This window comes from Eucyclogobius newberryi, unplaced genomic scaffold, assembly GCF_026437365.1.
Source record: "Eucyclogobius newberryi isolate DKJ021-1_F unplaced genomic scaffold, fEucNew1.0.hap1 SCAF_1, whole genome shotgun sequence".
NCBI classification, from domain to species: domain Eukaryota; kingdom Metazoa; phylum Chordata; class Actinopteri; order Gobiiformes; family Gobiidae; genus Eucyclogobius; species Eucyclogobius newberryi.
The window spans coordinates 12,469,996-12,485,635 of NW_027315723.1; the positions used below are offsets into that span (position 1 = coordinate 12,469,996).

Here is a 15,640-nt window from a genome sequence, read left to right on the forward strand (position 1 = left end):
CATGCAGACTCCACCCAGAGAGATCATGTGATGTTGGTCTGGTACGGGAATCGAACCCACGATCTCCTTCTTGGCAAGAGGGCAAGAGCGCTAACCGCCTTTGCCACCATGCACCCCATGAGTAAAACAAGGCTTATTTGACCCTCTGCAGCTCAAATTGTAAAAGAAAATCTGTATATATAGCAATTATTGTGAAGAAGTCCAATAGATTTTTTAGAAGAAACTCCACTTTATTCATCACAAAGTTACTAACATTTTTTCATTTCAGATCATTGAAGTTTGAAGAACGCGCCACGATCAAGAGGTGAGTCCATGACAGCTCAATGCATTAGAAACTACACAACAACCAACAGGGGAAAAAGGACAGAAAATCACACGTACTTTTAGATTTTTATTTTGGCAAGACACCATCTTCAATTCCAGTTACATAAACACCACAACTGTTCCAGAGGATATCTAGGATTCTTTCGGACAAAAATAGTTTTGGATGCTATCTCATTTGAACCTCATTATTTACAGACAGACAAATGTTCTACTTTCTAAATTCTAAATCGACCCACTCACTTGGGCTGATAATTCATGCAGCAACAATGTATTCATCAGGATCATTAATCGTATTGCTTGAGTGGGCGCGTCACAATCCAAAAACAAAATTAAGAAGTTGGCAATAATCAGTTTACACTTAAAAACAAAGACAATAAATCAACAATTTCATTTTAACAAAGTGCAAATGATCCTTTTGGGACGATTAAGAATTCCAGTTGGATGGTTGTTTATTTATCAACCACATCGACACAAATCATTTTGTACACTAGAGTACACAAAGTGCAATTATTGGGAATTGGTATGAGCTGACACAAACAGGAGTTCAGTCAGGTGAAACGTCTGTTGGCACCTCGGTCTTAATGAGTTACAGTTTCTTACATTGTGTTTACTCTTCACCGGTTTTTGAATCATGCTAAACTAGTCCTGCACATAGAGACTTATTGCGTCAGTATTCTCTGATAAAACCATATTTGATCATGTTTTTATCTCGTCTATGGTCATTACCTATTGCATAATACAGCTTTTCAATATGTTTTAGAACAAACAAGATCAATTGTTACAGATTAAATACTGGTGTGCGCGCAAATATTTGGCATTGTTGTGTGGCAAGTTAAACCTATGTCACGATAGAACGACTATGGAAATATTGTAATTTCTGTCCATTTAAAGCCCCGTCTAAACCAAACGCAGTTAAAAAATGTGAAATTCATGATGTGTATTGCCTGTAATTTAAACTTTTGTTCAGTCAAATTCTACACTCACACAGCATCATATACATAATTAATAAATGTAAGATCAGGAAAGTTGAAACAGGATTTTGGTTCATGTTTTATGCTGCGTTGTGCAATGATTAGTGAAATGGGTTGTCGACTCTTTATGCAGGTCCTCTGGGGGGATGAAAGAATGGAGCACAAACCTGGAACAGACAAAGTTTATAAAACACAAGGTATGTAGCAATGTTTAGAGATATGTGGTATAAAGTCAAACGTTTAGTTCTACATTTTGTTTTCTCCTAATTAAGTCTAGCTGGAAACATTGGTTGGGTTTACTGGGGAGGCTGAGGAGTGGCAGTGTCACATCACACTGTCTATGTTCTTCCAACAACATCCTCAGGAACTCCGAGTACTCTGCACATGTTGTTTGGCCCCATCTAGGAGGAAATGGGGTCTAGAGTCTAAACAGTGCGCACTGGACGATCTGTACAGCAGTCAATCACTGGGGCTTTCCACGCATTGTTTGGACTCTGGAACCCATTTCCTCCTAGATGGGGCCAAACAACATGTGCAGAGTACTCGGACTGCTTGGAGTTCGTTGTTAGAAGGAACGTTTCACTTCTCAACCTTCCCAGTAAAGTCTATTCCATGATACTGGAGAGGAGAAATCTGACCAATAATTTGAACCTTGGAGGAGCAGTGTGGTTTTCATACTCTCCATCTGGTGCTTGACCACTCATGAGAGATTTCCCAACCAGTCCACGGCTGTGGTGAAGGAGCTAAGTTGAAAATTGATTTACCAGTCATGAGCTTCCTAAGCAGGGTGAGGACAAGAGGAGCCAGCTGGCATCTTTAATTCTTCGCACGGAACAGCGCCGGTGTGCGTTTATACAAAGGAACATGCGGTTGTGGCGAGACCGTCACCCCAGTTCAGGAACTATACTTCCTGTTCCAGAGGGGGGGGACCATCACCGAATCATCCGAATTTTTCCCCTCCATCCCTTGTTGGGAAATGGGAGGTTTTGTTTAAGTGTTTTTTTTTTTTTTTTAAACTTCCTATAATCTGTTATCTGTCTTTTCCCTCTGTATCTACAAAATTTCCCCATGTGTGGACAATAAAGGATTATCTTATCTTGGTGTCTCCCTGGCGAGTGCCCATGAGACTGAGCTCCTCACCCTAAGTACCCCACACATTTAGACTATGTGGTCCTTTCAGCTCATGAGGGTAGGTAGGATCATAGACCGATAAATTGAGAATTTTGTCTTTCGACTCAGGTCCTCTAAATTGTTGACATACAAGTTAATTTTTATAATGCTTCAAACCCTGAAAACAATGTTACGTTCTAATCCCCATGTTTTGGTGAGGAAGATCAAATAAAATCCTCAGGCAATATTTATTACAAACATTTACCAAATAACATTTGTTCTTACTGTTAATAGAGGAAGAAGAGGCGTGTTCTGTGGGAGGTGGCCATGTTCTCGCTCATGTTGCGGACTTTGAGATAATTGACAAAGCCTCGGAAAAACAGCAGCAGACCTGAAGAAGGAAAAAAGCGTGATTTAAAGACAATGTGACTCTCTGAAATGTGTGCGTTTGGCTCCCCCATTACTATTATTGACTATTTTGTACTGTCAAACAGGAATACCTACTCAATAATAGTAACTGAGCTATTTGTCAGGGGAGTTGAGTAACCCTCATAATCCTGTCAAATTATGCGGACTACAGGTCACACAGGTTTTGAGTTGTTCAAAAATGTCTCTGGTATGAAAGGCAGAAGAGGACTCACCGAGGAGCAGGAATATCCACCAGAGCCAGTACTGTCCGTTGAAGTACCCATAGAAGTAATCTGAGAACTAGACACAAAAAAAATCATGTTTAGTTTGACAGATTCAGACCGTCAGGAGTTGGTTCCACTTTTTGATGGTTTTAAACTAGAACACAGGTTTCAAAGTTCAACGCCATACGTTTTCTTATACAGGGTTTGATTGTCAAAGCGGAGTATTTTCGATTTGCACCGATGATAACGGAGTCCTTTTGCATCTAGAACAGTTAATCCCGGAGAGGCTGTAGGTGTCATGTCTACTGCTGTCCTCTTACCCTGACAATAAGAATCCACTTGATGAGGGACAGTCCAAATCCACAGATGGCTCCATAGCGCCCCGCGATGGTGTTGGTCAGGCAGAACGACAGGCAGAATCCGATCCAGTTGAACAGGAAGGCCACTGCAAAGTAAAGCATGATTAGCTTAATCAGAAAAGGTTTCTTGCCATTTTGCGAACTAAGCTGCAAAATAAAAAAATTAGCAACGTCTATAGAGTCAACCACTTTTATAATGTCGCAAACGTATGCTTTTGTGCATATCCTTTCATTTTAAAGGCGCAATGGACGATTTTTCGGCGATTTGAGAACTCAGGCGGAAGTGCGCGTGCGGACTGATACAACACACACATGCGTTTCCCATAGATTTCCGTCTTCTTCTGCGTCAGCTCGAACAGTCTTGCTCCGTCTTCATTTTGTCCCGTACACTGAAGGAACTATATTATGATAGATCAATACGCTTAGACACGCGGAAATGTGGGACGAGCCGCACGCGGCTGCAGGTGAGCGATAGGTGCGTTTTATGATTGATACGTGGCAGAACTAATTGGCAGTCCACACCACGAGGAAATAAGACTCAGATTTGGGCCAAAAAAATTGTCCATTCAACCTTTAAGTACATCCTTTGGTGGACCTTTTTTTCCCCCCATCATTAAATTGAATGAAAATGTGCACAATAATTGCAAAGCTCATTTAGTCCAAATTAAAACTGGCTCGACAAATGTCCAGATTGACAAGAGAAGTGGCTTTCTACACCTAAATGGACTTAAGTCTTACAATAACTAAGCTACATTAACCTGGCTTTTCATTTGGGGAATGATTTAACCATTGCCTCATAACGATTCTAAATCTTTATTAAGATTGTGCATTGGTGAGATTTTCGGGTGTTTATAATTGACATGAATGAATTTGCATGTACAACAGCTTCACATTAGTTAGTATAAAAATGTTTTCACCTTTTTATCAAGATCACATTTTAATTGTCAATATGAGTAATATCAGGGTTTTATAAGAAAGTGAATCAAATGTCAAGATTTTGCCAATTTAGGACAATCTACATCAGGGGTGTCCAAACTTTTTTCACCGAGGGCCACAAAAAACAGAAAATGTTGATTTTTTGCATTTGACATAGTTTTGATACCTCCACACCTTTAATAAGACTTGGAACATTAATATTATGTTGGTATAACATCGAAATGCTTCAATCTCTCAAATTTTACAGTAAAAACTACTTTTTGTTGTTTGGATCAACTTAACAGGAAACCGGAGAGCCGACAAATTGGTCTGAGGGCCGCATTTGGCCCCCGGGCCTTAGTTTGGACATGCCTGATCTACATGATCTAAACTCTGTAAAAACACACTCAGACCAGGTAAAGGTTTATAATCTGATTAGTTTTTAAGATGTATTGTTATTTATGGCTTCATTTAAAGACAAAAGATGGCTAATTTCAGGCTCATTACTACAGTTTCTTCTCTCTAGAATACATTTTTTTTTCCTTCAAGAAATTAAAACAATGTTGCAAAGCTGATTTACGCCAAATTTTCCCAAACCTGCTATATTCTCTAATCCTATATCTATGTTTACCAAATCCAACACAAACTTACTGAAAAAAGCCAGCATAAAGATCCCGTCGTTCCCAACTCGGAGCTGGTCGGCATCGCTGAAGTCGTCTCTGGGGGGAAAGTCGTCGTCCTAAAAAACAAAACAACGTTTGAAAAATCCCCAAAGGAAAAGAGTCTAGGAATGAAGCCCATTTTAAAACATCTCATTTCAGTCTGGCAGTGACGTGTGGAATGACTGCGGAAGTCGACGTGGAAACAAGAAAACACATTCCTGAACTGAACCATGTTTGTCATCTTGTAATTACATTAGTTTATGTTGATATTAATCTACATTTTATTTTCTTAACACTTTCACATTTCATATTTTGTCTGCGCTTTGTTTTCACAGATTTTTGCATTTACCATATTGTTAGTACGGTAATAAATGGTATTCTAGCATTTCTTCCACCCTTGGTTGTTGGCTCACATTCTGTAGCAGGAATGTCCACCCTGACCCACAGTAAGAGGATACAACAGTGCTAAGCTCCGTCTGGACCTGCTCAGACTTTCTGAGCCCAACATTGCACTGTTCACTTTTTCTTCCTGGCTTTTTGCAACTTTGTGGTTATGAAGCATTAGGGGAATTTTCCATTTGTACAAAATATAATAATTTGAGATGGGATTTCAGCCTCAAGACATCTTCACTTTAAACTAAATATTGTGCTTTCCAAATGGTTATTTTTTCATTCGGATGGGACAGGACAGTGTTCGACAGTTACCATGGGGTTTTAGGAAACGGCTAAATTTGATTTATTTTGTAACGCCTGAAATAACAACAGTATTTGCCTGAAAGGGCGACAGTGAGAACAGATTAAAAACTGTTCATAGGGACTTGGCAGTGTCGCATCCCGCGAGATAGACAGGTTTACTACAAATAACTTTAGTGTAAAGTTTAAAAGGAGAATGAGTGTTTGATCAGATGCAGAGCCTTTACTTTTAAAACTTTTTCATGTATGGTCATCAACATTGGCTGGGGGTGAAGCCACTGCTCTGTCTGAAGCTGTTCTCAAGTTAGACATGAATCTGAGTTTTGTTTTAGGGGTTTACCAGGTGATACAGTATCTATCGTGGGTTGTTATCAACCATTTTGTGACCACACTACAATTTCACTTTTTTATTGAAAGGAAACTCGTTTTGATCATTAAAATGGGGTTTGCATGTATCGTGCATCAAATCAACTTCCCAGCCCTAATTTTAGCACAAGGTGACCACAAACAAATTACAATACCATAGCTGATTTGTGCCGTAAAACAAGTGTTTGTTTTAGTCACACTGACTCGTACATATTTGTACAAATCATGTAGTAGTAATAGTAGTATGTGCCAGTTATTGATATTTTCAAAAGCACAAATCAACTAATCATCACAGTCCTGAGTAAATAGCAGATTAACATTAACTGAAACATTAGCTGTTTTTTCTAAATGAAACCCTAACCCTCTAGACAATGGATCCCCAAGAGTGACGTCAATGCAAAGTATTGTGGCCCTATAATTCATTCACACTGACAAAGTCGTGGACTGAATGCGTTTGTGAAGCCAATTACAGACAAAATGTCCTGCTCTCAAAGAGAAACTTCAAACCGGTTTGTAGTATGCTCACAATATTCTAAAGTCAATATTTATACTAACGTGAAGGCTATGCCTGGTTATACCAGTTTTGATATCACCAAATAATAATAGTGTGGTCTGAAACTAGTCAAGACCATCGTAAAACTATTCAGGGAACATCCAAAAGTGTGAGTGTGGATTACTTTGACAGCGTCATTAGACAAGAATAAGAAATGCATGGAGCAGGTGCTGTACCCGGGGCAGAACGTCCACAGAGGAGACGGCCATCGCAGCAGCTTTGGCCTTCTCCGCCTCGTCGTAGGTGGGCAGCGACGTGGCCACGCTGTAGGGCGGAGGCACCGGGAAGTCGCCGCGGAAACTAGACTCTGGGAGAAATGGAATGACTTTTAATGGCCGCGGAAACAGACAATAAAATCGATTTCAACAATTATGGTCAGATATTTGCATTAAAACATGAGCTCCTGCAAATTGACGTTGGGACTTTGAAGAAGCAGAATCTATGACCAGTGTGGGAAAACATTTGTGGTTTTATTGGTGCAGATTTCATACACAATTACTTGGAGTAATCGGGAATAATCTACCATTCTGAATAATCGGGACTCTACAGACTGTAATGCTCGGGTTCCAAGTCACTAATTCTGAAGTAATCGGGGCAATTTGGGGTAATATTTAGACAAATTTTACTTTTTAAAAACTAAACTGCCAACTCCACCGACATAATATTTTGTCAACAAATAGCCAACACATGTACAATACACGACAGTTGTAATAGTGCGTTCTGAACCAGTCCACACCTGGATCTGAGGCGGTCGCTCCCAGGTCGATGGTGGCGTACGGGGGCGGCGGTGCGTCTGCCTCCCCCATGGCCCCCTCAAAGCCCGGGTTTATGTGCTGCTGCGGCTGCTGGGACGTCCCGGGTTGAGCGGGCGCAGAGGTGCTGGGCTGGGCCTCCGAGGAGTCGTCCTCATTGTGCAGCTGAAGATGAAGAAAGTGAGACACGTGAGCTAAAAGTGAATGCGTTCTACATTTGTCGAACTGATGTCAAAGTAGGTTTATGTCAAGGGCATTTCGTCTTCACTCTGTCAGAAACTCGTATCAAAAAGTGTGGTCGGTCTGATATTGTATTTGTTATTTAAAGACAATAGTGGGAAATGACTCAGTTTAAAATTAAATATACTGCCTGTGTAATGGCGATTAGTCCAGAGGAAAAACAACTTTATAAACAAATGAAAAGGCCACTGAGGCATTGTCCGGGTTGGGCTTTACACAGCAAAAACAAACAAATGTCCAAACCAGAAAAAAACATTTTGAACTGGCTTATTGGACAACCGCAGACTTCCAGGAAACATTTTCAGCAGCTTCTCCGTTTCGTTTGTAAAAAAAAACAAAAAACATTTGCCTACAACACCCGACTTCACCTTTGAACACCTTGACCTATTCATGCAGATGAACGTGCAAACCAAACCAAACAGTTAACATTTAATTTGGCAAAAGAAAGTATGTAAACCATGAATAATTAATCCATGCATTGCAAAATAAAGTCAATCAACAATTTGTTAATCTTTTGCGTACCTGTTTGCAATAAAGTCATTTTATAAAATATTCAACAGGAAAAAGGTTGCACTTTTTGAGTAAGGCGATAAGAGCAAGAGTAGTGCTAACAAATAGTTCAGGCAACTGTGCCACCATTAAAAAAACAAAAAAGAGGTTTAGTTAAAGAACAACTTTCAACAACTCGTTTTGGAATTGCCAATTCTACAGGACACGGATAGTTTCAAACCATCAATTACACATTTTGTGGCAGCACATGAAGAGGAGTTATGATCAGTGTAGATCAGGCAAGTCCAAACTACGGCCCCCGGCTTCCTGCCAAGTTAGTTCCAATAACAAAAAAGTAGTACTTTTTACCGTAAAATTAGAAGAATTCAAGAATTTTGATGTTATACCAATCTAATCTTACTGTTCCAAGTCTTATTAAAAGGTGTAAAGGTGTAGAGGCACATCCAAACAATGTCAAATGCTATCATTTAGAATGGTTCACTTCATTATCGGGTTGTCTGTGGCCCTCTGCTCCATATACGTTTCAAAATGTGGCCCTTGGTGAAAAAAGTTTGGACACCCCGGGTGTAGATAGACTTTACTGCTGACGCTGCCGTGTTTACTGTAATCATTAGTCTGCTGCCTCCACTCACTTCCTGTTTAGTTGCAGCAGAACTGACTAACAAATTTGCTTTGCCACTTTGAGCTTTGTAATGGTACTTAATATTTTTCTTAATGTATATTTTTCTTGATTCCCTTATAAAAGAACATTTACTCCTGAATTAAATTAGATGTTAAAGTGAACGACATGTTATCATCTAATAAACATGGAGTCGTGGCTGGCATTTGGTGCATGCGACTTCTGAAATTACATCGGGCCCAACAGGAGCACGCGGAGGCTGCGGGGACAAACTTCTCACCCTCTGGATTTATGAAGATGCCCTTGAAACTGTTTTGGACTTTACAATGGCACGATTCGTGGCACTGACTGACAACTAGATCTACAATTTTGGTAAACATCTGGCCACATTATGCAATGTCAACATTTCAAATGGATGTGAAATTAAAATACATTTGGAAGCCCAGGAAACAAATGGAGAGCCAGAACGTGGGAAAATACATGTACTTTGTCTACTCTGATGACAAAGTCCAATTTAACCCCACAAAAATCTACCCCAACGGTAATAATGGACTAAGATTAATGAGGCACTGCAGACTGTCGTTCAACATTAACAATCCATTGGACTTTAACATTATGTATCCAGGACAACAATTGAAAGAATAGATGGATACCTATGGAATGTACTTTTGGCCACAGCAAAAAAAAAACTGAAATCAAAGCCGCGGTAGCGGCGATGATGGCTCTCGCCACGCACGTGTTTTGATCGCCCCGACACTGCATTCTCTTAGGCTCTATTCTGTTAAAGGCTCTATTCTGTTAAAGGCTCTATTCTGTTAAAGACTCTATTCTGTTAAAGACTCTATTCTGTTAAAGACTCTATTCTTTAAAAGACTCTATTCTTTAAAAGACTCTATTCTTTAAAAGACTCTATTCTTTAAAAGACTATATTCTTTAAAATCAAACAAATCAGACAACGTTGACCACCATGTCGCCGTGATGCAACACTCGGATGCCAACCGCCATAAAACAACAACAACATGGTGCACTAATAAAGTCTGGCGGTAATGAGACGGGAGATGGCGGAGGAGAGTGGATCGGTGGTCGAAGACGTTCTGGACGGCGTGGAGGAGCAGCCTTTTCTGGCTGCACGTGCCCGGAAATGTAAAAAGTCCCTTAGCTCGTCCGAGGGTTCTGGGAATGAGCAGCAGGATGAGGCTGAAGCTATTGATATCCGGAGTGAGAGCAGAGACTGTAAGGTGATCATAAAGCTTGCACAGGATAGTGCATCCTTTAAGGAGTGGAATTCAGTGGCATTGTCAAAGAGCCTAACTGTAGCTGTGGGAGTGATCAAGAGTGCGAGTGTCCTTAGAGATGGCTCGCTGCTGGTCGTGTGCAAGGACGCGGCTCAGCAACGGAAGGCGATTGGAACTAAACGTCTGGGTGGAAAGGACATTCTTGTGTCTGATGCTGAAAGAAACACGGTCAGAGGAGTTATCGTAGGTGTCCCTACGGCGACGTCTGTGGATGAAGTTAAGGAGAATTTGACTGGAGCTACGGTGGTGGACGTTAGGCGGTTGAAGGTGACCCGGTCTGGGGTAAGATGTGACAGCTTGTCGGTAATGGTAACGCTTGAAGGGAGGTGCCTGCCTAGTAAGGTGTTCATTGGGTTCATGTGCCATGGCGTTAGGCCATATGTTCCACCGCCCCTGCGTTGCTTTAAGTGCAAGCGCTTTGGGCATATTGCAGCGGTCTGTAAAGGGAGGCAAAGATGTGGTAAATGTGCAGGAGATCACGAGTATGGGAAGTGTGACGTGGGAGCAAAACTGAAGTGCTGTAACTGTGGGGAAGAACATAGCTCTGCCTATGGGGATGCAGGTTTAGCAAAAGAGCTGCTGAGGTGCAGAAAATGAAGGTCTCTCAAGGTATATCCTATGCAGATGCAGTCAAGAAAGTTTCAAGTAACAAGTTTAGAGTAAATACAGAGAGAGGAGCCAGCGCTGCTCCCAGCCAGGGCGAAATGAGAAAGGCCAGCGTGGCTCCCAAGAAGTGTGAAGGTTTCAAGAGTGGAGGTCCCAAGTGTGCAGGTTCCAGAATTAATGAGAATACCCTGGTTGTGGATAGAGAGGATTTTGTACTCTTTATGGTGGATGTTGTAAACTGTGCTGCTCAGACTCAAAGCAGAACTGAAAGGATCAGGATCATTGCTAAAGCTACAGGGAGATTCCTTGGAACAAAGGAGCTTGATTGGGCAGATATAGAAAACAGGCTAAAGGCGCTAAATGGGAGTCGGAGTGATGGGGGTCTGCTTTTGGGGAGTCAAGAGTGATCAGAGTGACGAGATGGGGGTGGGGGTGGTCTCCTGTCCTCGTCCAGTCTCGTAGACGCACGGCTACCAAGCAGCGACATCAGTGGAAATATTAAAGCCTATAGAATGAAGCCTAAAGAATAAAGCTGTACGGTGGAAGCACCGAACGTCAAAGAAGGAGAGGAAGATGGAGTCTCCCTGGAATAAAGCCGGTCGGTCTCTGAAACAACAACAACTATTCTAGTCACAAAGATATCGTGACCTCATGGGCTTTGTAACACCAAAGCAATGGAAGGAGTACTTTTACGGACTACGACAGAGTCTGAGGACTACGAAACGTCTGAGGAATAAAGTCTGGCGGTAATGCAACAATTGGATGCCAACCGCCATAAAAACAACAACAACACTGTTGCGACGGGCGTTCTTGCAACCTCCATTTTATTGGAGTTCGGGCGAGCCGATCGCGTCTATGTCCCCATGTGTGACATTCATCAATGTTCAGGGGGTCAAAAATGCCCGAGTTGTGGCAGAATGACCCACACATGGGGAAATTTCATTGATGCAACGCAGGTAGTTACAGAGGAAAAGGACAGATAACTTATGGGAAGTTTAAAATACACTCTTAATAGAATAACTCTTATAAACAAAACTCTTGTAAACAAAAACTCCTATAGACAAAACCTCTCATTTCTTGATAAGGAATGGAGGGGAAAAATAAAGATTAAATAAAATAAAAACAGCTAGCGTAAGACAAGATAATACTAATAATGGTAAAATAAACACTATTTACATCAGTTATATGCACATGAATGTGACATTATTGCATGCGAGTACGACAGTATAATAATAATACATTTATTAGGCTGAGCAAAATAATGTCTGTTTGCCGTAACCCAACCGACCCGCTATGAAACTAGCCGACTGAAAAAAAAATATCAGCATTTTGCTGAAAAAACGTCAAAATCTTTTATTTTTCAATTATTTCGCAGACTCACCGACCGGTATTTCCTGAACCACAGTATCGAATACCTTTATCACGCTGGTAAACTTAATCTTTCATCTCAAAAGGACTGATAACGCTGTGTGCACCACATGTGCGTCTTCGTATTCAGTCCTCCATACAACAGCATGCGTGTAGGAGTCGTCCTATTGCCTTTTACAAGTTGCCTTGCCCTTGTCGGCGTCATGTCCATAGTAATGTCACGCTCTGTCAGGGTGTGAAATTTGACTTGCGCAAATGCATTCTGGGATTGAAACACCCCCAGCAGTGTCATCACAACAAACATGGCGGCGCCCGTGTCCCCCACATGTTCCCCCCGCTCGCCTTCGCTACTAAAATAAAGGATAGCAGCGTACAAAAGGTCGATTGAAATATCTTAAAATCGTGAGATTTAGTCTCCTGATCGGGTTGATAGAGACGTTTTCCGTCATTGACTGTTGAAGCCTGACCCCTGGTGGTCACTCCGACTCAAAAAAATGACAAAATTTTGATCTTTTTTTTTTGCCTTCAAAGTAAAAATAAAAAAAAGAATTTGCCTACCGTCCGACCCACTTAAAAAATGTTGACTCAGGTTACAGCAAACAGACAATTTATTTGTTTTATGTTTTACTTTTTGCTCTCCGATTTTCTTCCGTTTGCTTTGTGTAATATCAAAAGAAAATACACATGCCAGTTAAAGAGTAAATACTAATTAGTGATTAAACAAATATGTACGGAAGAATTGAAACCTCGAATACATACACTAAAACGCCAAGTAAAAGGCACTTCAAAGAAGAGGAAGGGAAGTGCATCGTTACTGTGGTTACCTGCTGATGCACGAGTGGCAGATGAATCCAGCACAGATCCAACTCCCACATGCTCAGCCCCATTATGCAAGACCAAAAAACACAGCCCGGGGCCCTCTCAAGTCAAACACGGTACACTCGACACATGCTGCAGGTCTGTACTAAATTAAACGTCCATTTCAAACAACTATTTAAATGTGATGTTTAACAATTGAATGACGTTTTAATGAGAGGATACTACGAGAGAAAATGGATATTGATAATATTACTTTTTGGCCTCTACTATTGTATCTTTATAATAAACATCCAACAAAAAGCAACATTTCTTCTGTCATAACAAATAACAATTTTTTAAGTGTGAAACTTGTGTCACAAACACAATAACCCGAAAGCAGGATAATCCCAGTAAATACTTTAGGGAAATACATATACAATATTTCCGCAACTAATAAAAAGCAGAATTGAAACTCTTAAGTTGTTTGTATCTATGTTGAGTCATAGAAGTTATTTTAATTTGGCTCTACAGCTCAAACCTTATTTTGGTAGAAAATAATTTACAAAAAGGCAACCATAGCATAGCATAGCATAGCATTGTAATAGTAGTAGTAAAGTGAGTCATTTGTATGTTTGTATTTGTGATGGTTGTATACTTTCACTCCTATAGCTTTGAAATAAAACATTTTATGAATAATAAAGCTTCAAATAACTGACACGCAACTTCTGATCTAGATAAGTCAAATTTTGGGGGTGTCATATTGACTCAACAAACCCGCATTGCTTAGTGACCAAACCACACGCTCAAAAGTGTATCAGAGAAGCAGTCAAACATAAAAAAGCCTAGTAAAAAAAACAACTTGTCTAATACTAATATGTTTTATATTGGGCCTATTTGCCAGCTTGTTCAACAGATTTTTTAAAAGGCCAAACAATGATTAAACCAGAGATCAACTTGGATTTTATGGGATTATTAGTCCACAAAACGACAACCCACATGAACAGGGCAACAAAGCCTACCATTTCTATGTTAATTACCTCTATAGACATACATTTCTGGTTTAAAAAAATGTAGTTAGGGTTACGGTATCCCTACAAACTAAATCTAACTACGTAGAGTTACATTCTATTTTCATGTCAATTTGGATTAAGGAGTTTTGATCTTCAAAATGACAAATTACTGGTTGAACATAGCCAAGACAAATATTGACATTAATGGTCACGTTTCATTGAGAAAGTGGGTTATTTGTTTTGTAAAGAAATCCAGCTCATATAATCTGCTTATTAATAAAACAAACGGGTCTATTCTTTTTGACAGTGGTTATATAAAAGGCTGCTACAGTGAGATGCTAAACATTTGCTAGCCACGCGTATGCGGAAGTAGCAGGAAACGAGCAAAAATTGTTCAAAATGGCCAAATAAAATGTCATTAAACTGCTTGAATACGCTTTAATTATGCCTTAACTTAACATGGGGAGAAGTGGTAGGAAAAATGTGTTTTTTTGGGGAGAGAAAGGACAGGGGGAACGGATCAGGCAGGCTAATGGTAATGCTGCCAGTGTTTTGCTCGTCGGTCCAAACACTCACCACTTGGTATCGACTCGCTTGATCCATCCCTAGAGCTAAACTGACCTGGCCCAAAGACCAGCCACAAAACAATAAGATTATCTAGAGATTTCTGATCCCGGCGGGGTCAAACGGAGAGGTCAGAAGAAGAGAACAATGGATAAAAAAAAAAAGGCGAGCGAACGCAACACGCGACGGAGCCTTGACAAGCGCTGTCGTGTAGAATCTGAAGGGCTGAAATCAAAACAACACGATCGGTATTTCCGGTTGGTTTATCAAGATAAAGTAGAAGTCGGGCTAAAAGGGGCCAAATAACTATTTTTGGTTCTATTGTAGATTTATTATAGAGACTGTTAAAAAGCTAGATACTTAACGTTGTAGATAAAACATAATAGTGCTATGGTGCACAATGCATTTTATTGAGAAGGGCCCCCACCTGCTTGTTTCCATGGATATTGATTGGCTTGAACGTTTCACAGCAAGGTTAAGTTTTAATATTAGGCCTAATTCTTCTTCTTCTTTGGTGTTTTATGTAGGCTGGTATTACAATTTGGCTTAATTGTAATGATAAAAAAATAAGTGCTTTACTTAGAATTCAATTTCCTCATTTCCTCTGTTTTTATCCACACAGTGGTTGATGACGCAATGGATTTTTAAATGGAGGGAAATTGCACCATGATGTTAGGCCAGAAATAACCAGAAGAGGGAGCCAAAGTCCTTCTCTACAGCTGTCCCTCTTAGTTATCAGGCACAGTGTTGATAAAATGTTATTTATTCTTTTGTAAGCTATGTGTAGTAGACTATTTAAACGAACAAATAAAAAAATAGGCCTACAAGTAAAGAAAACCAATACTGCCTTAATCCATGGATTTTATTTAATAGAATATATTATAATTTGAATATTGTAGCATGGTGCCTGTCTTACAGATCAAGGAGTCTTCACAGACCAATCAGGGTAAGAAACTATTTTCTTTGGACACTGACTGGTTTTATTGTAGTGTATATTTCCAAACAAAATTATCTTTCTGGTCATATCATAATTTTGAAAGGAATTTTGTATAGCTCAGTGGCACGAGTATTACATTTTGTTACTTAAGTAAAAGTACAGCTACAGAGTGAAACAAATACTCAAGGAAAAGTAGCAATTCCAATTCAGTAAAAAAAAGTGTTACATTTAGTTACTTTGACAAAGAATTGTCTTGTTCCTTAGTCGATAGGAGCAATTCCAATCAATTTCTTACTATTCTAGTAAATTTGAATGTATTTTTTGTTTGCTAAGCACTGGTTCTGGACAAAACCTTT

At 40.0% G+C, this 15,640-nt stretch overlaps 1 protein-coding gene across 1 annotated transcript; it reads right to left on the reverse strand.

Annotated features, from left to right (window-relative positions):
• Positions 1-377: 377 nt before the first annotated feature.
• Positions 378-14,582, reverse strand: ndfip2 (Nedd4 family interacting protein 2). Its single transcript, XM_072464161.1, has 8 exons — positions 14,360-14,582; positions 7,322-7,502; positions 6,762-6,892; positions 4,963-5,050; positions 3,358-3,482; positions 3,047-3,113; positions 2,691-2,796; positions 378-1,462 (listed from the first exon to the last, which is right to left on the reverse strand). The coding sequence occupies exons 1-7, from the start codon at positions 14,384-14,386 to the stop codon at positions 2,693-2,695; spliced, it is 723 nt and encodes a 240-aa protein (XP_072320262.1). The 5' UTR covers positions 14,387-14,582; the 3' UTR covers positions 378-1,462; positions 2,691-2,692.
• Between the last annotated feature and the right edge of the window lie 1,058 nt (positions 14,583-15,640).

Bases quoted from the DNA above. Each gene is read 5' to 3' on its own strand.
- ndfip2 (XM_072464161.1), bottom strand. From the start codon at position 14,386: ATGGATCAAGCGAGTCGATACCAAGTG. The intron at 7,503-14,359 runs GTGAGTGTTTGG...CTTCATCTTCAG, and splicing joins AAGCGAGTCGATACCAAGTG to CTGCACAATGAGGACGACTC. The intron at 5,051-6,761 runs GTACAGCACCTG...TTTGTTTTTTAG, and splicing joins CTGTGGACGTTCTGCCCCGG to GACGACGACTTTCCCCCCAG.